This window comes from Aethalodelphis obliquidens, unplaced genomic scaffold (genome assembly GCF_003676395.1).
Source record: "Aethalodelphis obliquidens isolate GAN/ISIS:26980383/991018 unplaced genomic scaffold, ASM367639v1 scaffold49, whole genome shotgun sequence".
NCBI classification, from domain to species: Eukaryota; Metazoa; Chordata; class Mammalia; order Artiodactyla; family Delphinidae; genus Aethalodelphis; species Aethalodelphis obliquidens.
The window spans coordinates 11,777,597-11,803,617 of record NW_020837993.1 but is presented as its reverse complement, the minus strand read 5'-3'; the positions used below and the strand labels follow the sequence as shown (position 1 = coordinate 11,803,617).

Sequence of the window (26,021 nt, the reverse complement as noted above, 5' to 3'; positions counted from 1 at the left end):
ATGTCTAAACTCCTACTGTTGCAAGAAGGGGGACCCCTTCCAGGGCCCAAGAGTGGGCTCTTGTCTAACACTCGGAAATGAATTGTCCGAGGAATCACACATGTTGACAAAGCAAGAGACTTTATTGGGAAGGGGTGCCCAGGCGGAGAGCAGCAGGGTAAGAGAACCCAGGAGGACTGCTCTGCCACGTGGCTCGCAGTCTTGGGTTTTAGGGTGATGGGATTAGTTTCCGGGTTGTCTCTGGCCAATCATTCTGACTCAGGGTCCTTCCTGGTGGCACGTGCATTGCTCAGCCAAGATGGATTCCAGCGAGAAGGATTCTGGGAGGTTGGCAGGACATATGGAATGGCATCTCCTCTCTCCTTCTGACCTTTCCCGAATTCTTCTGGATGGTGGTAGCTTGTTAGTTCTACATCCCTTACCAGGACCTCGTGTTGTAAGATAACTCATGCAGGTGGTTACTGTGGTGCCTGACTGGCGCAGGCACTGGTTTCTGGTTTCTGACAGTGGTTCTGACACTGTTCTGACACTGGTTTCTGACAGTGGTTCCCCTAACTGTAATTTGTTCATATTAAGAAAGTCCTGATAGAGTACAAATAGAAATTGGGGATTGATATTGGAGAAGCATCTTGAAAGTCCATCACACCCCCCATGCCTGTCTCAGTGGGTGAGGCTGGCATTCCTCGCCTCACAGGAGCCAGTGGATAGCCCCCATCCCTAACCTGCTCCTGCTGCAACCAGGAGCACTTGTGAGTCACACTTTCTTATCTCCACCACTCACTTCCCCACTGTGCGTCATTTAACATATTGGAGCTTTGGTTTCCTCATCTGAAGGGTGCAGTGAGGATCCCCCTTCTGATTCTTTGTGCCGACTTAATGACGTAACGGTTATGGAGAGCAGGCAGAGTGTAAGCCCTCTGGGCATATTAGTGTATGATCACTGTTAATGTGAAAGTGCCTCTGTTCTTACCTATGTCCTCAAGGATGAGATTTCAATATGCTGCCACCTCCCCTTGCATTTCCAAGAGTCCTCATGGAGCCTTGGAGCCCTTCCAGCCATTGTGGGAAAGGCTGAGCGTCAGTCATGGACCTACATCTAGCTCTCAGAAACAGACGACTCTATTCTACCACCAATCCTATTATGGTAACCATCCTTCATTTTAGCCATCTCAAGCTTGGTTTCTGTTATTTTGACCTTCCTAGGTGCTTTGTATTTTATCCACACTGTATAACTCAGGGTAAGTGAGAACCCCAGCCCTCTGCTCCTCAGACTTTGGGAGGGTGATCTCTCCTGCCTGTGTTTGCAGCCCCAGCACAGCATCTCCTGAAGGCCCTGTGTCCATACAACTCAAGCTTGGTCAACTCACCTAGCGTGGGTTCCTTGGTAAAGCTGGCCCCTCCTCCAAGTCTTCCCCCAGAACTTCTGTTCATAAGCTACTTGTGGACCTTCCTGTCAGACATGCCTTCCTCCTGCAAAGATTCTCTTCCGTCTTCTTTATGGCATGTATAGGGGGCCTCTTTCTGTGGTCTCAGCACCAGTGTATACCCAGGAGGCCCTCACTGGTGTCACGGTAACACTCAGATGGCCTATGTTATTGACACCATCTTAAGGAGTGAGTGGGCTGAGTGCAGGGTCCTGCCACAGATCAACATATTGAAACTGGGATGATTTGGGTAGAAAATCATGCTGCTTGTGGATTGCTTCTCCCTTTTCCCATGTTGTTCAAAATAGTGACCCAAAGGAAAGCTAGAAAAATCAACTCTTTTGGTCTTTTTTTTGAACAGGGAAAGTTTAATGTAAAAAAGCATTAGCTATAACAGGTGATTGTAGTATTGGGGAATTAGCTGCTAAGATGTAAAGAACTCTAGAGACACAGGAAGAGCAGATACAGGAAGCAGCCCCTATCTTCAGGTCTGAGGCAGGGCACCCAAGGAAGGAACAAATATGGATGAGGGTGCCCCCCTCACACACACACCCAGGGCTGAAATTCCTTGGACTTGTGGGAGAGGGTACAACCAGGGCCCACTGGATGAGGGAGACGTTTGCAGAGGTGCTGCCCTGGTGGAAATCTCTGGGAAGTCACACTTAGTGGTGTCAGGGAAAACCGTCCAAAGGAGAAACTGCATGTGAGACCAGGCTGAGAATTTTCCCAAAGTGTTGGTGTGCTCAGAAGCTGCCCTCGGAAGCTGCCTAGAGGGAGGTGGCATGCATCACAGGCCACAGGAGCCTACAGGGAGAAGTCACATATCAGAACCAGAGACAAAGCCTGTCCCTCCTCTAGGGTCTCTCTAGTAGCTGGTTCTGATAAAGCTTAGCATCATGCTGCTTGACTGGAGAGCTTTAATTCTTCATATGGCTTCAAGTTACCATCTAGTGTCCTTTCATTTGAACTTGAAGCATTTCTTTTAGGGCAGGTCTGATGGTAAAAAACTTCCTCAACTTCTGCTTATCTGGGAATATCTTAATTTCTCCCTCACTTTTGAATGACAGTTTTGGCTGGGTATAGAACTCTTAGTTGATAGATTTTTTTTTTCTTTGAGAACTTTGAATGTATCAACCCACTGACTTCTGGCCTCCAGGGTTTCTGATTAGAAATAGGCTTGTAATTTACTGAGGATCTCTTGTCTGTGATGTGTTGCTTCTCTCTTGCTGCTTTCAAGATTCTCTCTTTGTCCTTTGACAGTTTAATTATAGTGCATCTCAGTGAATTTATCCTATTTGAATTGTAGATTCATGTCTTTCTTCAAATTCAGGAAGTTTTAAGCCATCATTTCTTCAAATAATCTCTCTGCTCCTTTTTTCTCCTTCTGAGACTCCCATAATGTGTATCTTAGTCCCCTTACTGGTTTCCCACAGATCCCCTCTGCTTACTTTTCTTTATTCTTTTTTCTTTTCATTCCCCAGACTCAATATTTCAATTCATAGGACAAATTCATAGAACAAATGTATATTCCTGATTTTTGTTTCTGCCTTTTCAAATCTGCTTTTGAACTCAACTGGTAAATTTTTCATTTCAGTTATTGTACTTCTCAACTTCAGAGGTTTTTTTCCTGTTTATAATTTCTATCTCTTTATTGATATTCTCACTCTTTCATGTATCATTTTCTTGTCTTTGTCTACGTCTTCCCTTAGCACTTTGAGCATCTTAAAGACTGTTGTTTTATAGTTTTTGTCTAGTAAGCCCAACCTCTGGGCTTCCTTCAGTTTCTACCAATGTATTTTGTTCCTTTGAATGGGCCATACTTTCCTGTTTCTTTATATGCCTTGTGATTGTTTTGTTAAAAACTGGACATTTGAATCTTACAATGTACCTCTGGAAATCAGCTTCTCCTCCTTCTTCCCGGATTTACCGTTTCTTTGCTACTGAAAAATTTCTCTGTGTTGGGGATCAAACTGAAGAAGTGTAAGGTCTTCTCTGGCCTTTTCTGAGCCTTCATCTCTTCTTGGGAAAACCTAGTGGCTTTCTAAATTTTCCCATATATGCAGTTGCTTCTGAATAACCTAATCCTTAAATATCTGGCTCCTAAAAGGAGAAAAAGAATTTTTTTAAATGTATTGCTCACTGAAATTCCCTGGTAGGGGCTGCAGCTGGTAGGGATTGCAGCAGTGGTGGCCAGCCCTTATGCCCGTACCTCAGAAATCAAAAGCAGCACTGAGCAATCAGAACACAGAACTCTGATATTTGGAGGACAAGGTCCTTATTGTCCACCCTGGCTCCAGCAAGCCACACCAGGAATGTAGGCACAGCTACCTGCCATGGGGAGGGGACATGGTGTACAGATAGCCACTACCACACTCAAGGTTGAAATTGACCAAAATTAGCCGCATCTTACCAGCCAAGCTTTCTCCTGGAGGCTACAAGCTTTCGGATAGACTCCAGAGTTTCAAAATAGTTACTTCAGGCAGTTTTTGCCAATACAGTTTTGGTACAGGTGGAGAGATTCTTGGTGCTTCCTACTCCACCATTTTCCCTGACATCACTTTGTCTTTTGATCCTTTTAAGATAAATTCTGATAATATAGTTCAATTCAGTCTAACTACTGTTTATTAAAGACCAGCCTATGTAGGATTCTCTGCTTGAGGATGCAGAGGAATAAGAGGAAAACAGGAACTCGGCTGACTATTTCACAAGGTTGATGATAAGCAGCATAGCAGAGACCCAAGCAGGGTCAGGAGAGGTTCCAGGTAGGAAAGAAAAATAGGCTGCAGGATGGAGGTATCCTTAAGGATGGGCAGAGAGTTAGGGATCAGAGAGTGGGGAAGATGGGGCAGTGAGCCAGATGGGGGCTGAAAGGAGACTTGCCTGTGGGAGAAGATTGGACGTGGAGAAGAAAGAGGATAAGTTCAGGAGGGAAGCATCCTGAGGCACGTGTGGTATCTCATGGGCTGCCCCCTCTCAGGCGCACTCTCTGCTGGATCCAGGAGTTCTCTTATGTCACATCTAATCTACTCTCCACCTACCTGCTGTGAGGCATAAAGGTAGTTGGTATATGAGGGTCAGTCAGACGTAAATCTGGGAAACTCAATTGATGGAGGAAATTAAAAAGGAAACTAAAACAAAGCTTGATGACAATTCAGGAAGTTAATTACATGACATGTGCAAATCTCAGTCCATACCCTAAGGTGTGTAGGAAATGTAGCTTCCTTTATTTTTTTAGCAACAACCTAATTTGTAGTTTTGCACTCCATTCTAGTCCATGTTGGATTCCTGATCACTTCAGGAGTTTTTGCCCCATTTTCCCTGAGTCCGCATCTAAGTTCGGTTGAGGATGCATCTGGTTATTGTGATGTCTGTTGTATTCATCTCCTAGGGCTGCTGTAACAACCCTCTAACTGGTGGCATAAACAACAGATTTATTCTCCCAGTTCTGGAGGTTAGAAGTCCAAAATCAAGGTTTGGAAGGGTTGGCTTCTTCTGAGGGCTGTAAGGGAGAATCTGGTGGTTTACTGGCAATCTTTGGCATTCCTTAGAGTGTAGAATCATCACCCTGATCTCTGTCTTCATCTTCACATGGTGTTCTCCCTGTGGGTGTCTGTCTCCAGATTTCCCCCTTTTATAATAACACCATTCACACTGAATTAGGAGCTCACCCTACTGTAGTATGGCCTCATCTTAACTAATTACACCTGCAGTGGTCCTATTTCCAAGTAAGGTCACAGTCTGATGCTCTGGAGGTTAGGACTTCAGCATATGAATTTTAGAAAGGACATAATTCAACCCACAACTTCTTACCATAGAGCATCTCTGCCTCACCCATTTCTTCTCTGGTCCCAGCCATGGGATGTGCAACTCGCTTCTTGCAGAAAAGATGTCCCTCTTGCTGGTCCACATGGTTCATCAGGGCCAGCCCCCCTCTGTTCCTTCTGCACCATGGTTTGTGGCATAGAAATACATTCATCTACCCACACTTGGCACTTGGGCCTGGGGCTCTTGGGGAGGTGGTCTGAGGCTCCACCTATCCGAGCATGCCATGCAGTCGTTTCCCTGAGCTCTAGCTGCCTCCCTGGTACTATGGGCAGGCAAACGAACAAAGGATCCCTCTCTTCTAGATGTCTTAGAGAGGTTTTGCTGTTCCCTAACTTTGAGATCAAAACTCAGAACCCTCTGTGGAGCCCCTAGCGTATGTAATCTCTCAAGGCTGCCTCCACTCCCAGGTGGGAGAGGTGTTTGTTGTCTGGGGTGTATGAGGTGGGCATGGAGGTATGAGCGGCGCCTTTCCTCCTACTCCAGATGTTTCCTTGAACACATTTATGTAGACCAGGGGCTGGCAAGCTATGGCCCATGGGTCAAATCTGGCCCACCACTGGTTTTGTAAATAAAGTTTGATTGGCACATAGCCACACCCTTTTGTTTACACATTGTCTTTTGTTGCTTTTGGCCAGCAGTGGCAGAATTGAGTAGTTTCAACAGAGACTGCATGGCCCACAAAGCCAAAAAAATGGACTGTCTGGCCCTTTGCAGAGAAAGTTTGTGGATTCCTGGTGTAGATTATTGTGACACAAAAGCCTAAAGACTTTTGCCCCCTTCTGCTGTCATATCTCTTCCATAAGGCAATCATCATAGGGTGGTCTTACTGTCTGAACACAAGAAATGGCAGAGAGAGGAAAGGAAATATTCAAAATGAAATAGTTAGTGTATCAAAAAATGTCACCTTGCTAACAGGTGTGTACAGTTTGTGAAAAGTCATTGAGTGGAGCAGGTGTGATTTGTGCTGAATTTCAATAAAAATGTGCTGGGGGAATGGTGCGAGGGGGTGGGGACAGTCTTACTCCATCGTGATGCTCTTGGCATCGTGGAGGTGAAGGGTACCATTGAGGTTGCCCAGGTCAGAGTCCTAAGAGGACATCCAGGGCCTCGTGGAAGAGCCGGGCAGAGACAGCGTCAGCCAGCTAGGCCAGGGTCCTGCTGCTCCTCCTTAGTGCCCCTCCCATGTGCAGACATGGCCAGAGAACACAACTGGGTCTCCAGCACTGGTTAAAGCCCCAGACTAAGCACAGAGCATCTGGAACCCAAGACCACAGCATGGAGCACATGTGGTCTCACGCTTGCCAGGTAAAGGGTGCAAAACTGGGATACGGCTGGTCTCTACCCAAAGCCCATGAACAAGTGAATTAGTCATTCTTATTCTTTTCATTACAGAGTAAATGAGAGCTATTTATTTACCCATCCTGAAACTTAGTGACCTCTGGAGTATAGCTAGGAGCCACTTAAAGGTCTTCATTTTGTAGGAGACAAAAAATCAAAAAACCCACACACACCAAAAATTCCCCTTGGGGTTTTCAGTGTTACAGATGGTCAAGTTTTAAGTTCAGATGAAAGACACAATTTGTGCGTCTTGGTGAACTGATTGATCCTCACTGTATTCTAATTCCAGATGACCTTGATTTACAGTTCTTGGATGCATTTTTCTGATGGCTCACTTAACATGTCATCATCGTGGGCCTGGGATTGCTGAGAGTTGGTGTGTAAGAGGAGAGGGGGATTGCTTTGGAAACTTCGCCTGCCCCTTCCCCCTCCGGAAAGAGAGGCCGAACCCCGAGCACCCCTGCTATTTCCGCAGCCTGTCTGGTTAACGCAGACCACTCTCTTCCTTCTAGCCCGGGGCCTGGAGGCACGCACTGCCTGGGCGCAAGTGTGGAGCACGCGGTCTGTGAGAACTTGCCCTGCCCCAAGGGCCTGCCCAGCTTCCGTGACCAGCAGTGCCAGATGCATGACCGGCTGAGCAGCAAGAAGAAGGGCCTGCTGACAGCAGTGGTGGTTGACGGTAAAGGCATATGGCGCATCCTTTCAGAGCGGCCTCCCTCCCCCGCTCCCCAAGACCATAAACACCTCCTAGGAAAACCCACAGGGCATCCCCACCCCCACAATCCACCCAAGAGGACACTCCAGTCCTGCCCAGCTCAGCCGTGGACCCACAGGGAGTTGAACTTGGATGACCCAGCTCTGAGATTTCCCAAAAGCAGCTGTGAGGCAGGCAGTGGACCAGATACCTCCTGCCCGCCCCCTACCCCCGTTATGTTCATAGCAAGGCGGGTGCGCTGGCAGCCTGCCATCTAATACCCGTGCTGCTGGGCCCAGGCCAGCGTTGAGGAGAGCGAGGCTCTGCAGGAGCAGGACAGCGGGTTTGTGTGTCTGCTGTTTCTCTTTCCAGTGGTGACGCTTTCTTGCATTTCTTTTCTTGGTTCATCTTGGGTTGGCTTTTACTCCTTGACTGGAGTGTTTGGGTAAAGTTGTTGTTTTTTTTTTTAACTTAGGTAACATTGGTTTATAACATTATGTAAATTTCATGTGTACAACACTATATTTTTCACTTGTGTATACACTACAGTGTGCTCCCCACCAGCAGTTAAGTTTCCATCCATCACCATACAGTTGACTCTCTTTACCCTCCCCCTACCCCCCTTCCCCTCTGGTAACCACTACTCTGTTTATTGTATCTATGTGTTTGTATTTGTTTTGTTCCAGGACAGTTTACAACTTGGGGAAGATGATAATAAGCACAGGTCACATTTTCTTTCCCAGAGTTTTCTCCCAAATCAAGAGACTCTGCCCACTGGACATTACAAGCATTTCCAGTGGCTGATAAAATTCGAGGTGGGGTATCAGGTCTATAGGATATGTGATGTTTGTTTATTGTCCATAAGAATCTCCCAGGGCCTAGTTCAGGGTTTTTTATGCTTAAAATTCTGTTCATCTTCAGGAAACAAGAGTGTGTTATAATGATGACAACATGGTCCCATTTATGGAGCATACCATGTGCCAGGCTCAAGTTAGCTCTGCTTATATCATCTCATTAAATATGCAAAACCACCCGTGCAGAAGGTGAGAGGTTACAGGTTACGTGACATGTCTAAGCTGCTGCATGAGGAGCAGGGAGGGAACTGAGCTCAGTTCCGGAGGAGCTGACTCAGAAGATAACCAGCTGGCTTCCAGTAAGACAGAAAGATTTCACGAGTGCTGAGTGAGGATGCTTCAATAAGAACTCAAGCAACTGGGCCTGATTTTTACACAGCCTCTGAAGTATTTTGCAGGAGGCAGAATACTTTGCAGGAGAATGAGGTTCCTGTGCCAGGACTTAGGTTTCTTCCCTGTGATCTGAAGAACCTCTGAAATATACACTCTGTTACAAGCTCAAGCGTGCATAACTGTGACGGGGGTAGACCCAGGCAGCACAGGGAATACTGGCCTCAGATCCGCAGCTTTTAACCCAACAACCTGACCCGTCACCTTCAAACTGACGTGGGATGTTCTAAACCAGAGCAGAGAATACCAGCCCACCCAGCCGCAGGCTCATTTTAAAGCATCGGGGAGCTCCCCCAGACGTTTTCCTTTTTCACAAAGACCACTACCTCTGGGAGCTGTGTGATTATAGCCACCCTGTTGCCTAACCAGCAGATTTCCAGGGAGATGGAGCCTTCACACCCTCGGCTTTCCCTGCAGACTAGGGAGAGGGAGACCCGTGCTCCCAAACAGGGGACAGGCAGCTGGAAGCTGGGGCTCACAAAAGAGCCTTGTGGCTCTGCCTGGGCATTCGTCTGATGCAGGAAGACATTTGAGGCTTCTAGACGTCCCAGGCGCACTCGGACCCCTAATCGGAAGGAAGATATTGCTGGCAGGGGCTGCCGTGTTTGCAGCGCAGTGGCAGGTTTTGATGAGAAGCAGCTTCATTTCCAAACCTTCAACCATCCCCAGACTACCAGATAAGGATGGTTTAGGTCCCCTGTCTGTCCTCTCCCACGTCTTGGGAGCAAGAAGAGGTCAGGTCTAAGACGGACTCACCCACTCTCATTTCCTCTCTGCCATGTGCAAGGCCTTGTTATTCTTTCCTTGGTCTCTTGCTCCAGTTTTCAGTTTTCCTGCCTCATTTATGCAATGCAGAAATCCCACTGAAATGTCTGTTTTTCCACAGATTTCTCCAAGTCCAGATTAAACTTCTATTTTACTTCTAACCACTTTTGGATCACTGAGCTCCTTGGTTCCTTATCATTACAGAGGCTGAGGCTGATGTCTGCCCAGATCCCCCTTACAGGAAGCCTCCAAGTACAGCTATTTGGGGAAGCTCATTGTGTTCAGAATGTGTTTTTACCCACTCGCTTTTTGTTTCTGCCAAAGCAATAAATAATTACAGCCAGAGTGCCACCACCTTTGATCTGAAAAGTGGAACCCTACTTGATAAGGACAGTAAGCACTCTGCCTTTGAAGGAGAGACCCCAAGTACAGGGCTTTGCAAGGGTAGCTTGACACATCCCCCTCTAGGGTGGAATTGTCATGACTTCTTGCATATTTGGTTTCATTTCCTTCTCAAATATAAACAGAAGCCAGCGGGTTTTTTGTTTTGTTTTAAGAAGCATTTCATGAGGATAAAAACAAAATAATAAATGCCCAATTCAGAAGGTAGGGGGAGAATAGAGATTATAAGTGTTCCTCTCACAACTCGGTTTATAAAAGGCACAATTCTAGCTCAGCCATGAGAGGAACGATTCCTGTGGTTGGGCTCTGGGCTCTTCTGAAGCCCATTATGACTGCCCTATTCATAGCGTTGCTATCGCTGTGGAATTCTTTGGCGAGTGACGCACAGTTCAAGAAAGGGGAAGCTATATTTTTTTCTTTTTCCTCTTATTGAAAAAAAAAAAAAAGGGAATTCTTGCAGAGGTAGATTTTCCAAGGGAGGGCTCAGGACCACAAATTCGTACCACCTCCAAAAGAAGACAAAGACTTTCCTTAGAAAATATTTCTAAGTGGAAAAGCCTTTAGACAGAAACCCATTGAGATGGCCTGTTGCCAAACCCACCCCCTTTCTGCTTTCCCTGTGGAATCTCATTTAAGTGGAAGCCTTCAAGAGTTTAGTCCTCCCCGCCCAGGCCAGCAGGCCACGTGCCCATTGAAGTGTCAGAGGCCTTGGCAAAGACTGTGTCTGGACGTGGAGGTGCTTTCCCAGCTCCCTCTCCCAGCTGCCTCTCCCCGACATGGTGGAACCCCCTCTGGGTCTGAGCCTCCCAAGGGATGGAAGGTCTGATGGTCAGGGCTCTCTGACTCCAGCTTGACCACTCCGGCTAGAGCTGCTTAATGAAAAAGAGAGTGGTTGCGAAGATGCAGGGTATCTCACAGGTCCCCAGGGCCGGGATGAAGGTCTGGGGCCAGGGCCTCTGAAGATGTCAGGACCTTCTCTCCGTGTTCGCCACAGCCTGCGTTTGTGACCCATTTCTTCCTGCTCCTGCTATAGACTGGCTTTCTCACAACTTGTCCGCCTACAGGCTGATGGGCAGCCCATTGCACCTTTTATGAAGTCTTCATCCTGTATTCAAATCCTTTGGGGCCAGATGTGGTTGGGAGTCCAGAGCATTTTAGGTGTTAGTAAAATAACAACATGCATCAAATATATATTATTTAATATCCCAGTGGGGTCCTGGGAAGCACCCCACAGTCAGACACACAGACATCTCTACCAGGCAACCCATGAACAGTCTCTAAGTGGGATACTGAGTACTACCAACAGTCTCACGTCAGTCAAGGCTAATTTTGCTGTCTAATGTATCTGCCAAATATGTTTTAAAAAAAAATGCTTGCAGTTTTCAGAGCTTTTGAATTTCTGAATTGTGGATGAGGAAGTGTAGACTTCTTAGAGACCCATCATCAACCATGAGCAGACAGAACCTCTCTATCTAATTTCAGTGCTGATTTCCCAGGAGAGAGAGACTGATTGGTCTAGCTGTGGTCAGGTGGCCATTCTTGGTCCAATCAACTGAGGCCCCATGAGGCCTGCCTATGAGGTTGTGGTGGGGAGAAAGACTCTGATTGGCCCAGCCACAGTCATGTGGCCACTGCTGGTCCAATCAGCTGAGGCCTGGCTATGGGGTCATGGTGAGCAGCTTTGGGGGTAGGGAGCTGAGCAGCCTCCTCAGCGTGTATACCCCACAGAGGGCCAGGAAGGGCTGGGGTGAGCACCTGTGATGACCTCAACCTTAGTGTCTCCACCTTAGTAAGAGTTTGTAACCACTGGCAGAGAAAGAACAAGAGCACTAAGAGCCACAAGTATTGTCTGCACCATCCGCATCCTGGAGCACAGCGGGGGAGCCCTCCAAGCCCCCACCAAGCAGATGTGGTGGTGTGGCTCTTAAGACCCCAAGTCCATCTCACATTCCCTGTCTGTGGCTTCCCCATCCAAGTGTAAGTCCTGACGACAAGTGAACCAGTGAGAAGCTGGGACCCACCCCAAACAGTCAGCCTCAATCCGAATTTAATCTCAGCACACATCAGCCAGGCAAGAGGGATGTTCCAAGCTTCTTTCCTTAGAGTGTATGGTTGTATAACTTTTAAGAAGATTTGACCTCCTTCTGTACAACTGTGGATGTAGGAGTGTTGACACTGCCCAAAGCTGAAATCCAGCACCTCATGTCATTTATCAGGAGATTAATTGCCCACCCAGGGCAGCTTGGAGGGGAATATTCAGAGAATTTCGAGAGGTTCTGAGCTGCCTCGAGTTTTATAAAGTTTATCCTGAGTTGCTTTGGGACATAGTGCTACACCTTCCTAGAGGTGTGAGGTGCCCTGAATTCTGAGCAGAATCCTCAGGAAAGGAGATGGACAAATGGAGGGAGTTCCAGCTGAGCAGAGGAAGGAAGTATTACCTCTGGACTCTGTTGTGGGGCCTGGGGCTCCCAGACTACTGTAGCCACAGGGGATGGTGTCTGCAGGTGGGAGAGTGGAATACAGGTGGAGTTGAGTGTACCTTGTTGCCTGGGGTCATGGTCAGAATCCCCTCCATCTGAGGTTGGGACCACCTGCTTTGCAGAGTCTCTACTTCCCTGATGTTCACACCAAAGAGCCCAGAAAGGGATCTTCATCCCTTTCAAGTCTGGTCTTTCTAACTTACCTCAAAAGAGCCTCTACTTTTCTACCCAAATCCCATTTTCATCTCTGCGTAAATCAGAGTATACACTCATAAACATTCATAAAACTGGCGGTTTGTTTTCAGCAGCACCATTTTGCCCCCTTGGTATCTTTGACCCCCAGAGTTCTCCGTTCAGAAAGAAAACAGTGATGGTGGAAAGAAACCAGGATGGGACGAAGAGGCCAGGGTCTGGCTCTGCCAACTGAGGGACTCTGGGCAGCCATGCACGTTCTCTGAACCTGTGCGCTCGTCTGTAAGATAGAATGATGACAGCACCCACCTGAAATGCGTAGACACTACTTAGCATGCTGCATGGCACCATCATCATTACTGCTGCTACTGAATGAATCTCCTCAAAGCTCAGTGACTCCAGATATTGAGGCAGCACTTCAGTTTAAATGTAATCCATAGTTTTGAAACTGCTTTGTCCAAGGGATCCATCCTTACAGTGAAACACTAGAGGAAGCCCAGTATGTGGAGAAGGTATACCCATCCATTCAAGATGGGGGCTGTGTGCTGCCTCTGTCTCAGTGGCTCTCTGAGATGCTCAAAGGAAACCTCAGGGTCCTAAAGAGCACCTCCAAAATCTTGTCAAGTTAGCCTCCCAGAACCTGATCTCAGTTTACATTTCAGTCTCCCATAGTTCTCCTTTCACTGGCTACCATCTTGGGTTATTCCATCTAAATGGAGGGACAACTGCCCCCAGCTTGCCAGCTGGAGAAATGGATCATTCCTTCTAGTATGCCCTGTCATCTGACAGCTCAGATCAGACCCATGAGCTTTTCACAGTCTGCCTCATTGGGGATTTGCCGTGTACTTGTCTATAAGACCACCAGGGCCTTGAAAGGCATGCATGACTCATCTTTCTTTCCCAAGCAGTGCCAAAAGAGTGCCTTGTGTGAGAGAGGGGCTCCATCCATGTTTGTTAAATGAATAAACAAATCATTGTTACTTTGCTTACCTGGGAATCTACCCTTCACAGCAGATTTTTCCCTCCACCGCTAACTGGAACAGCCAAGTTGAACATCTCCACTGTGCCCCTGTAGCTTCTTTCTAGTGTTCTAAGACAAGACTTATTTTGTTGATCATGTTGATCAGCAGCGCTCCATGGGAGAGGAGCTCTATGGAAAGCTGTTGACCACAGTGACAGTTTAGTGAATGTCCCCCTATCACAAAAGCTCCAGAACCTCGATAAGACAACATGTCTGCTCTGACAAGAACTCTCCAGCTAGGATGCCATGGTCTACTGAGGCCAAGTCAGCTCTAGAAGGCTTTTTTTTTTCACCCCTGCCCTTGCTCACCTGAGACCACCAGAAGGACCCACTGGGGAAGTTTCATGGTGGAGACAAAGGGCCTTGCAGAGACAGCACAAAGATGTTGGTGTTTCTCTCTCTGAAAGTTCCTTTGCAAAATAATTGTATAAACCACATTAGAATTCGGTGACTGAGAGAAAGAGAGAAAAGGTGCATTTATCTTTCTCAGTTGTGTACAAAAGAATAAAATCCATTCATTTATTAAAAAATAAATAATCCTGAAGCTTTCCTACAAAGATCAATTACAAGGCAAGGCAGTCCCCTTTCACCACTACTTTTTCAACATCATACTGGAAGTCCTAGTTAATGCAATAAGACAAGAAAAGGAAATAAGAGGTACAGTAAGTCTCCTACATACAAACAAGTTCAGTTCTGAGAGCACGTTCATAAGTCCAATTTGTTTGTAAGTCCAACAGAGTTAGCCTAGGTTACCCAACTAACACAATCGGCTATTTAGTACTGTACTGAAATAGGTTTATAATACATTCACATCTTTGAAAATTCGCAACTTAAAGGTTCATATGTAGGGGACTTACTGTATACAGATTGGGAAGAAAGAAAACTATCTTTATTTGCAGATGACATAATCATCTATGTAGAAAATCCAAAAGAATCAACAGAAAATACCTCCTGGAACTAGTAAGGGATTATAGCAAGGTTGCAGGATATAAGGTACATGTACGAAAGTCAGTCGCTTCCCTATATAACAACAATGAGCAAGTGGAGTTTGAAATTAAAAAAACAACGCCAGGGACTTCCCTGGCAGTCCAGAGGTTAAGACTCTGCGCTTCCATTACAGAGGCCTGGTCGGGGAACTAAGATCCTGCATGCTGTGCCGTGCAGCCAAAAAATAAAAATAAAAAATAAAAGGAACACTGCTGAAATTCTTAAAAGCACAATGCCATTTACATTAGCACCCCCAAAATGAAATAATTAGGTATAAGTCTAACAAAATATGTATAAGATCTGTATGAGGAAAACTACAAAACTCTGATGAATGAACTAAAACAATTATAAAAATGGGGAGATATTCCATATCAATGGAAAGATATCAAGATGCCAATTCTTTCCAATTTGATATAGAGATTCAGGGCAATCCTGATGAAAATTCCAGCAAGTTATTTTGGGTATATCAACAAACTGACTCTAAAGTTTATATAGAAAGATGAAAATATTTACCAAGACCTTCTGTGAGCCAGGTCCTGGGACTGACCTGAGGACAAAAGATGAAAGTTCAGTTCCTTGTCCTCCAAGGGCTCCCATTTCCATCAGTTCTTCAATCTAAAGGTAATTACAATCCATCCTCTTCAAACTCCTGTAGCAACAGGATCCGCCTTATAAGAAATCCCCTTGTATATGGGAGTTGCTCAAACAATTATAGGACGGTAGGATTTGAGGGCTTTAATGGAGGAGTGTGCAAAGTGCAGATAGAGAGTCCAAGTCAGAGGTGGCATGAGAAGAGAGAACTCTGGAGTGGAAGTTTCTGGGGTGCCAGGAATCTTCCAGAAAGCTAAGTGCAGGGAGGGATTTCCAGGCAGAGGGAACAATCGAGGCAAAGGCGTGAGATCTTGGCATGTTCTGGGAGCTCACTTCGTTCCAGCAGCAGCAGAAACCAGGGTTTCCATCCTGCCTGGGGACATGGCTCTTACAAGTTGTCCTAGAGGATTCTGTGTCCCCTTTCTCTTCCTTATTCCTGCTCCGTTTCTTCCAGGGCCTTCTTACCACATACCACAGCCCTGCAGCTTTTATCCAGAGGCTGGGGAGCACTAAAGCGTTAGCAAAAGCCACTGCCATGGAGACACCCCTGGGCCTGCTCCCCTCACTGGGAGGCCTTCTTGTTCGCCTCCTCCCCCTTTCCCACCCCAGGCTCACCCTTCATACATAGTCAACTTGCTTAGAGGTTAGCACACCACAAAATGTTTGTTCTGCCTGGTATTTTTAATACCTTAAGGAAAAAGAAATACTGTGTCTTTGCAAAGGATAAAGAGAACAAGGTACAGAAAAGCCCACAGTGCCCTCACCTCTATGTCATTCACCTGATTTCTCCATTTTCTGTTTCACGCGTTCCAAGGGCTGGGTGCAACATGTGCCATGTACCTGTGACCTTGATCCCATGCCGACTTCTCGTCTCTTGGGCTGGCCTGTCGCTCATGTGCATCTGCACCCTGCATGGCCCCCAAACCCCATCCCACGTCAACGTCCACCCCTTTCCCTCCTTAGATAAGCCGTGTGAACTCTACTGCTCGCCCCTCGGGAAGGAGTCCCCGCTGCTGGTGGCCGACAGGGTCCTGGACGGCACGCCTTGCGGGCCCTACGAGACCGACCTCTGTGTGCACGGCAGGTGCCAGGTGACGTGTTTTCCTTGTGTCCTTGGCAGGGCTTTGGAGGGGAGGCTCCCTCCAGAGGGGCTCAGGGTGGCGGGGGCCTGGGTGAGGAATTGCATTGGTGGTGCTGCCACCTGCAGCCTGGCACCCCTTCCTCCCTCAGCAGTGACTGAGCATGGGGCCCAAGTGCAGGCCACCCAAGAGTTGAGGTGCTGCAAGAGTAGTGGCAACATGGGTCATCTCAAAAAATTTGGAGTAACTTTAGACATCATGACAAAGGGAAGAGCAGATAGACTACTAGGTGGGACTGGAAGATGTATACGAACATACGTTTTTGGACAAGCTGTGCTTGTTTAGCTATAAAAGATATAGTAAAACTGAGCAGATGCCTTCACAGGTGGTACCTGGGGATGTGACTGTGCTTGGCTTTTGGGGACTGCTCCACCCATTGGAATATAATCCCCAAACCCATCCTGATGTTGGATGTCTGTGATTCATTAGCGTGATGAAAGATGTCATTTAAGAATACAAAAAGAGAAAGGAGGGAGGGAGGGTGTCCGACCATTTCAACCCTAGTGGATTTTTTTCCCTGCAAAGTCCAAACTAGTCTAAGACTAGGATTTTTCAGGGAAAAACTTGACAGTATCCAGACTCCTTTGGCACTGCCTGGCTTTGTTATCAAATACGAATATGTAGGGGTGATAGACACTTGGTGCCCCAGAGTCTTGGCCAGGCATCCTCCCAGGGAAGGAGGGGCGACAGGCCCTCAGGGCTGCTGCATTGTAGCAAAGAATGGGCAGAGCCTCTGGCGGAGATGTGAACAATGATCTTATCATTATCATTGAAAGAAAAATGGCTGATGGTTCTGGTTCTTTGGTAAACCTGCTAGCAAGCCAAGTGCAAGATCTGTTTCTGTCCTAAATTATACACTTGCATGAGCCATGGTGCAGCCCAATGACGTATGTTCCTTTAGCAAACATTTCCCAAGTTAAAAGCACTTGTATTCTTTAGAGCAGCACCAGCTGAGCCACCTCCAGCCTCTCACCAGCATCTTCTGCAGTGTTCTTATCAATGTGGAAACATTTCTAAGAATCCTGAAATTTTCTGGCCAGTGCGGTCCACGTTAAGTGGCCAGACATGATTTCAGCTCTAAGCGATCAGTGCCAGTGTGCCCCTTCCGTGACTTTGGTTCTAACTGCAGCCTTTTCAATTAGGGAATCTCCCCCATACCATGACAGTGAAACTCTCAGTCCTTTAGTGAGTACAGCAGGGTTTTTGAGATGCCACTCAAGATATTTCAATAGCCTTAAGTGTGCAGTCATCAGGGCACCATCAAACCAGAGCCTGCCCTGCACTTGGGTGTGACACGAATGACATGTGTACCCTCGCCTTCCCATTCCCACCCGCATCCCATTCCACCCCCTAGTCCATCTCAAATGCCTCTACCACCATCTTCATCATTTGCATTTACTCATCCTGCGCTGAGACTTAGTGCTAACCAAACACGACCCCTCAAGGCAGGGGGCTCTAGAGCACGGCGGCGCAGACGGTGGCCCCTTTCACAGTGCTGTACAGCAGGTGGGGCTCACGCTCCTTAGAGCCTCACCCTGACAATGGGGAGACAGCTGCCTGCCAGTTCTTGGAAGTACCATCTCCTGTACCTGGAAGCATCCCAGAGACCCACTGCCTCCAGGCCGCCCACCAGTCCTAGCAAAAGGACCACTGTCCTGGGATATGGCAGCACACCTGCCAGCAAGCACCTCATGAGAAAAACAACTTGCTTTCTGAAGGAAGTTAAAAATCCCATCTGTAATTTTTCTAAGAGTGCTCATTCTTCAGAGAGAATCTATGAAGGTTAACTTTAGCCCAAGGTTAACTCAATTCTCACAAAAATCCAAATTAGTAAAGTCAGAGTTAATGAAGTTTTATAATAACATTGAGCATATTTAAATAAGACTAAGAAATTAAGTACAAATACAGTATTTATGCCTAGTTACAGTGATTGCCAAAGTGGAAAGTTCTGGATTTCTGTGGTCCTTGTGGATGAGTAAGGCAAGGAATATTGGTTAAAGAGAAGAAGAGTAATAGTAATAAAAAGATATCTCAGGGGTTTTGTGAGAAGAGGGTCTGTACCTATTCATCAATGTCGTTATCTATCCATTATCATAGTGGATAAAAGGTAGAAATCATCCAAATTTTATGTAAGACAGCACTTCCAGAAATGTTGCCATGGTTTACTTGCTAGCTTTTCCCACTGTTCCTTTAGCTATAAATTTTGCTATTTTGGGGTAGCAGAAGGAGTTCTGGGAAATTGAGAAACATGGTGACTAGTTGGTGGGGAATGGCAGGGACAAGAGGCTCCAAAATGGCATTTTGAGAAGATTCCACTAAGCTCCAAATAGCAGGCTGATTCAAACCATAACATGAAACACGAAAATACCATTTTACTCTGTTTTATGAGGACTGAGTTAAGTTTCATTTCAGTGAGTCACAAATTACTTAACATGCTGAAATGAAACTTAACAGCGCTCATAAAAGTGGGAGTGAGTTGGGGGAAGAAACACAAACATTGTCTATTTTTCAGCAAGTCCCTATAAATCAGGAGTCCCATCATTAATGATTCCTACTGTTGGCCTCCAGAAGCAAGGAAATCAAGTTAATACGCCTCTAATGTGCAACTTGCCTCAAAGCTGCTGACCGGCAGTGGGTGAGTCAAATGGATGGACATGTCTGCATGGACCTGGGACCAGATATGCTTGGCTTTTCTTTAAGGCCTCATCAGCTAACGTACACTTGCAGCCAATGTACTCCGATTACAGTCACATTTCCTTGGGACCCTAACTTGTGTACATATCCCTGGCTTGATGAACACCGAAACAAAACACCTTCAGGGCCTATAAGCTTATTCAGTGGAGGGATTGTGTCTGATTGTCTGTGTTCTCCAAGGGGCTGGCTTAAAGGACAGACAGCCTCTGATTGCATTTTGCAATCAGAAAAAAAGAGTGGGTGGGTCCCCTGCTCTTAGGACTTCAGCGATTCTGGAATCTGGAGCTTATTTCAATGGACCATTTTCATTGCCCAGAATTTATTGGCCTCTTATTTTGTGGTCTATTAGGCAAATGGAATTACTGCTAGAATCTAGGAGAATTATAAGAGGTTCTGGCCTCAAGAGTCCCCCTGTGTGAAAAGGGGTAACAAGCATGCAGGAATCTGTACCGGGTGTTTATGCATGCATGGGCCTTTCAACAGTGCTGAAACTTTATCCACAGCAGTGCTTAAAACTCTGAAGTCATTCCCTGTATCCCTTTTATCTGATTAACCTCCCATAGCAACTTCTGGATTAAGCCAGCAGACTGAGCCACATGTTCACCCCTCTTCCATCCCAGTACTCCACTAATCCAGTGGTTAAGGCAGCATAGCACAAACCATGGTGGTGAAGAGAAGCAGAGGCCACCCTTTGACAAGAGGGCAGAAGTGGATGGAAGTTTCACTGAAGAAACAGAGGCCAAAACTGGAACAGATGGAGAGTCACAACCAGAAAGAAAGCAAGATGCTTGAGGAAGTCTAGTACTTGGGAATGGAGTGGGAGGGAGGAGTTGGCTGAAAATAATGAGTTACCATTGCTGACCATGCCCAGCCTGGCACTGGGAGCTTGACGGGCTGTTAGGAAGTTATCTTCAGGCTCTTTTCCGAAGTTGTGTGATAAGCTGTTCAGGGACAGCTGAAGCAGGGGAGGGATCCTAGTATTCTAGCATAGCGCCCACCCTCTGGGACTGGGGGCAGAGCCCAGCTTCCCTCCCGCCAGTCCCGAATGGAAGACTGCCACCCTCACATCTGGAGTTCCATCAGTTGGCCCTTCTGTGCCTCATTCTCAAATACGAGTGGTCAACCAGAGATCATCAGCTCTCTGAAGAAAACCAGCAGCAGGAATGAGAAAGACCAAGAAAAACAAACAGGAAAACTGACCCTGGCAGAAAATTGAGATAATTACTGAATTCTGTATGCAGCCAAATGATCAACCAAGCATGCAGGCAAAATAAAGTAATTTTGAGACATGGAAGAACTCAGAAATTTTATTTCCCATGCATCCATTCTGAAGAAATGACATGTAGTTTAGCAAGACAAGGGTGAAGTCCGGAATGAGGAAGACGAGCCCAGCAGGACTTGGTGGAGCTGACCCAGGAGCCCAGACAATGCTGGGATGGGGGCTGCATCGCTGGCTGAAAGTAGCAATTAAATTTAAAACAAGAAGTCAGTGGTGTCCCTCTAACAGCAGAGAGAGAGTGAGGCAGTAGTTGGAAGATAGCTATTAAGTTGAAGAAAGGAAGTGCTTCTCCTCTCAGCCAGAAAAATAAACACAAACAAGACCATCGAAACCTGTGTGAGGAAGTCCCAGTTCAAAAATGAGAAAGTTAAACTGCGCTGTTGTGGGAGGGGTGACTCTGCTGTCAGGCTGGGGGTGCAGAGGGCCTGGTTTGAAAACCAAAGTCTCCTATTCCCAGTTTGGCCCAGGGCCCAGCTTGATGAGAGGTCAGCATTTTTATGTGTTTATTGAACACGTATTCTGTGCTCAGCACCGTGCTGGCCACTGTGTTTGGATTGAGGACAAGAGTACAGAGGATTATAAGACACTGTCCTCCACATGCTTATGGTGCGTCTGTCGGAAAGATGAGACTGACTCGTGAAACCCTAACAACCACAGGTGAAGGTGTGATTGAGAGCCAGTGAGAGACTGGGTTTAGACAGAGCAGAAAGAACATTCCATGTGCTGGACGCTGAAAGGTGCTCTGGGCATGCAGTGCTCAGCAGGACCAAGAGGGTTCCTGTCCCCATGCACCATACAGACAAGAAACATGTAAACTCACAGACCTGGTCATTCTTGGGACTGGCCCGTGTGAGGACGAAACAGTGTCGTAGACAGTGGGCTGCGAGCGGTGCAGCAGGATCCTCCGAGGAGACAGAGCCAGCCCAGCGGAGACATGGTGGGGGGCACTCCCAACAGAAGGCAGCAGGGGCGAGGCTGGCACATTCCAGAAACAGTGGAGGGCAGGGGGCAGAGGCTCCAGGCAAGGCCTGGGCCGGGCAGGGCTGGGCAGGCTGTGGCTGGAATCTGGGTTTATTCTGACTGTGGGTGTGATGGAGCTCGCGGGAGCTGGAGGTGCTTGGACTCAGTGTGCACTTGGAGAAGGAGGGAGGAAAGCTGGGGGACTGAGCGGTTGGGATGAGATCGGGGAGGGTCCCAGGTTCCTAAGTGCAGGCATACTTGATAGGCAGTGGGGTCCACAGCCATGACCAGGTGAAGATCAATCTGGCAGCAGCGGGGAGAAAACCAGTGTGATAAGTCATTTGCTGAGTAATGAGAGGGTCTAAACTGGGCAGTGGCCATGAGCACAGAGAAGAAATAGACACTAGAGAGGTTTCAGGGGACAAAGCCACGAGGCCGGCACCTAAGTGAGTATATCAAGAAGAGGGGTCGGAAATGGCCTGGAGGCCTCAGGCTTAGGGCCGGGAAGGCAGCCATGTCTGTCAGCTCCAGGAGGGCAGCAAGAGGCATCCAACAGTAGAACTGAGAAGTCAGGAGCCAGCAGCTTTAGAGGAGGAGCCAGTGTTTCAGTGTGGCCCCATTGAGGTCAGTGTCCTGGCCAGAGAGTCTAGGGGTGTTGTCAGCAGACCGGCCCTCTGTGAGCCTGGGTGGGAGGGCGAGTGTGAGGTTTAAGAGCTGTCTGCATGTGAGTGATTGTTGCAGCTTAAGGAGAAGGTGACATTACCAAGAAAAATCAGAAGCAGAAGGGGCACGAGAGCTGCCCGCTTTCGGAGAGAGGCGGGGGAGACAGAACTGTCCAAGGGATCAGTAGAGAATCACACAAGAGACGGCTCGGATGCCCGCTCCCTTCTCGGCCTCTGTCTTAGCGTCTTTATTCCAGGTTAGGCATGTAACAGGAGTCCAGTAACCCTGCTTTGGGTGAATGAATGTATGCACAGCCACAGATGGGGTATCATCAGATGCTACAGAGTGACAGGTCAAAGATGAGGATGGAGAAATGGTCACTGGATGTGGTGACCAGGAGGTTGTCTGTCACTGGTGATGGTCCATGGAGCAGCGGCAGGATTCTGGGGGCAGAATCCAGGTTTCAAATCACTAAAGATGGATATTCTTCACTTCTGTCCTGTTCATGGTCCATCCCTCCCCCTCCTCCAGAACATAGTTCTGAGCACTAATGCTTTTCTAGTCTTTTTGCATGTTTCACAGGAACTGTCTCTACCCAAAGAACTTGTGCTTTTCCTGCCAGGTCCCTACCATCCTGAGCCTTTGATTAATTATTCTCCAGACAGTGTCCTCCCCTTGGTGTCACACACACTCTGACTTCAGCAGAGCAGGGCTCTGACCAACAGATGCTGAGTAAGAACTGCTTTGGAAGCTCAGAAATGGGTAGCAGGAATTCCTAGTGTATGTAGAAAAGTGACCGCCGGGGATCACTAAGATAACATGGGAAGATTCAAGAGTTTATTGTTTGGAGTTTCCTTTAATTTTGTCTTCTTGTCCTCTGGAACACCAAGCCTCATAAATACAGACATTAAATCTCCTCTAACATTCAGTATTTTGGGGGAAAGAAAGAATCCCAGCCCCTTCCAAGAATATCGTATGTTGCTGGCACTACTGCGTAGCAAAGGGAGAAAATGCCACTGCTGGCAGATTAGTTTGGCTCTTGCCCCTTGGTTCTCAGATTTGCTGCTGTTCAGACACAGACCTCCCTGTGTGCTCTCCCTTTAAATTCATCTTGGCATCTAATACCAGGCAGAGAGCAGAGCACACAAAACTGTCCCAGCCCCTGGGTGTCCCAGAGAATTAATATACAGGGTGACCCTGCAAGCATCCCTGTTTGCACCTGACCTAAGAAGCCCACTGGGACAGACCATGACCCGCTGCAGGTGGGGCTGCTTAACATCACAGGAGAGCCCACCTGCACATGGGCCTTTGCACACAGCTCTCATGCATCACCCCCAAGAGGGACAGAGGTAAGATGCAGTCCTACCTATCAATACCTTCTCCTTCCCCTTTGCCTTTTTTGGAGGGGCAGGGATTCTGTGGCAGAAGAGGGATAGAGGACAATTATCTGTTGAGCCCTGCTCTGCTCAAATAGAGAGAGGGGAGGGGGCGTGTCCCCCAGCCCCTTAGAAGGAAGATGGCCTGTGAACAGTCTCCATCCATCCTGAAAGGGCCAACCTCTCACCAGGGCCTGAGTGGTGAGCCTGGGTTTCTTGAACCAGAGAAGAGGTAATTTTTACAACAACTCTCTGAGATTGAGGTTAATATTCTCATTTTTAGAATGGGGAAACTGAGGCTCATGTCCAAATCTGTAACGATCCTCAGGACACACATGGTGAACCTCAACTTTGAGCACAACATTGACGGAAGAGAAGCTGACTGCCCACCTGCCGGGTAACTTAGCCCTAGTCCAGAAGCCAGTTAGCTACAATCTTAAGTCATGTCTGAGGATACTTTTGTTCTGAGAGGTGAAATTTTAACAAAAGAAACTAGTTTTTAAAATCAAAAAAAAATGCTGGGTAAGGAAAGAGGAGAAAATAGCAGAGGAGTTTCCCACTGTATCCAGCCTTTGACAGTTTAATGCATAAGACGATGTGAATCCTGTAGATAAGGCTTTTGAAGGCTTCAGGTCTGGATCTCTGTTTCCTGGGTGGAGGAGACCTGTGAGTAGGAAGTTCTGAACAGCCCTTAAACCAGCGTTCAGGTGATCTGTAAGGCCCTCATTTGAAGGCATTTGGGGTTTTATAACTAGACGTTCTGTCATGATGGAGCTTCCCATAGCTTGTTTACTTGACCTGAGCACCATTGTAAGAGGGCCCCAGTTCCTGGGAGCAGAGGGGCGTCAGCACTGTCCTCCACATCCCTCCAGGATACCTCAGCCCAGAACTGCTTTGACTCAGGGGTGACAGAGCTCCCAGTGGGAGCTCCATGCATGGGGCCTTTCCAGAGGGAGAAAGAACACTTCTTCAGGACACAGGGCTGGAGTCTCACAGCCGTGGCCATCTCCAGGAAGGTCTCTCTCTGAGTTCTAAACCTAGCCCAGTGGTCTCCCAGTAAGCCCTAGGCCTGCAGCATCACCTGGGAATTCAGCGGAAACACAAATCCTTGGGCCCCACCCAGCAATGTGTGACCTACCTAGGCCTTCAGGTGATTGCAGTGTGCTGGAGTTTAATAAGTGCCACCCTGCATGATCTGTGTTCCTGGGCCCAGGAGATTATCTGTCTGCCCTAGAAATTGACCACAGATGATCAAACCAGGAGGTGTTATTCCCTTTAGCAAGTGCAGAGCAAGAATTGTGTGAAAGGGCGTACCATTTTAATAGACGAATTTTAGCCCTCAAGACCTATCACCCCAATGGAAAAATAAGCAGGTGGCTCATGTTTCGGAAAGGATCATGCAGCACCTCCTGAGAGAAATAGATGACAGTGGGCCCCTGGACTTACCTGTGAATAACCTGGACTCTAGGAACAGAGGCCAGGGCTAGCTTCTTGCAGGCCAAGTGTGCCCAAGTGTCACAAGGCAGCAGCGCACTCCGGCAGTCCCGCAGATATCAAGGCCTTGCTGGGCTCCTAACTGATGGTGACCTCATCCCCGAAAAAAAGGAAATCAATTCCAAACATTGCATGTACTTAAACTTTAGATCCCATGAGGTCTATCCCAGTGCCAGTTGGGGCCTTGCTACTGAGCAAGCGTGTACATGTTCTTTATATTATGTTTTAGGAGCGATGGTGAGAATCACAGTGAGGGGAGACGATTGCCCCCCTGACCTGCCTCTGCTTGTCTGGAGCAACATCCCGAGGACACCTAATGCTGGTCTGGCTGTGCAGGAGCTTTATAAGCACTCACTTAAGCTACTGCCCTTCCTCACTATCACTTTTCTCTTTCCCACCAAGATCCTTCTTTCAGGGGACTCTTTGGAGGGAAAGCGGTTTGCTCATCTAGGAAAATGTGTGCTCTCCTGCTAAAGGCCCTTCCTCCCAGTGAGTCCCTTGTCGCGCTGCTCCCTGAAGCACCTCCCACGCCTGTCCTTCCTGCATTCAGGTGAATTCTTGGTCTGGCAGATTTCAAATGCAAACTGTGCCTCCTAGCCATGATCTCTTAGCCAGACAACAGGTAGCCTTTTGAAATTCTAGCGTGGATTCTCCCCTCACATTTCCTTTCCCCAAAGGTAGTGTTTCTGGTGTTCTTTTAGCTTCTCTATTCTGAACGTTTCCAAATTCTCACAAAGCCAGCATACTTTGGGGAGAGGCCTTACTTTGTCCAGAAGGCCTCGCCAGGCTGAGGACAGTCAGGGGAGATATCCAGCCAGCCTGGAGCTGGGAGGCAGGAGGTGGGGGACTGTTCCTGGCCCTGCCAGTCACTTGCTATGTGGCCCCAGATTTGTCAGGTGTCATCGCTGGGCTTGGGGGAAGCTGTCTAGAACAAGTGGGTTGTTAACTTAGAGCATCTAGAAAACTTTTATCAAGAAACCCTGACTAAGGTATCGGATGCTACCTGCTCAAGTCAGAGACCCACTATTGCTGGGCAGGAGTGTGATTAAAAAATAATAAAAAGCCAGTGAGAGAGAAGTCTAGAGCTGAGAGTGCCTGGGAGATGGGGAAGCCACGTGGGGACAGGTCAGGGTGACACGAAAGCGGCCAAGGTACAGGGGCTGGCTCTATGGGTGTTAGCCCTGTGGCAGCACTAGAAACAGGCTGGGGACTGGGACGTTGGGCTCTGGGACACGAGGAGACACGAAGATGGGCAGCACACATGTGGCCACGCAGACGTGGCCCCAGGGCATTTGCTGAGCATGCTGGCTGAGCAAAATTTCAGATCTTGGCTGCCTTGTATTCTTAGCGCCTGTAATTTTACATTAAGCATCTTCATAGCAATCAGCCAGCAGTCCAGATCGTGAACTTAGCCAGCTCCTGCCACATGATCCAAGTTCAAGGTACCCTGTGG

At 47.6% G+C, this 26,021-nt stretch overlaps 1 protein-coding gene across 3 annotated transcripts in view; it reads left to right on the top strand.

Annotated features, from left to right (window-relative positions):
* Positions 1–26,021, top strand: part of ADAMTS17 (ADAM metallopeptidase with thrombospondin type 1 motif 17) — a 351,891-nt gene that overhangs the window by 227,524 nt on the left and 98,346 nt on the right. For all 3 annotated transcript variants that reach the window (XM_027083226.1, XM_027083228.1, XM_027083227.1), the window contains exons 13-14: positions 7,100–7,266; positions 15,927–16,054. In XM_027083226.1, the coding sequence (XP_026939027.1) occupies positions 7,100–7,266; positions 15,927–16,054 (295 nt within the window). The remainder of the gene's footprint in view (positions 1–7,099; positions 7,267–15,926; positions 16,055–26,021) is intronic.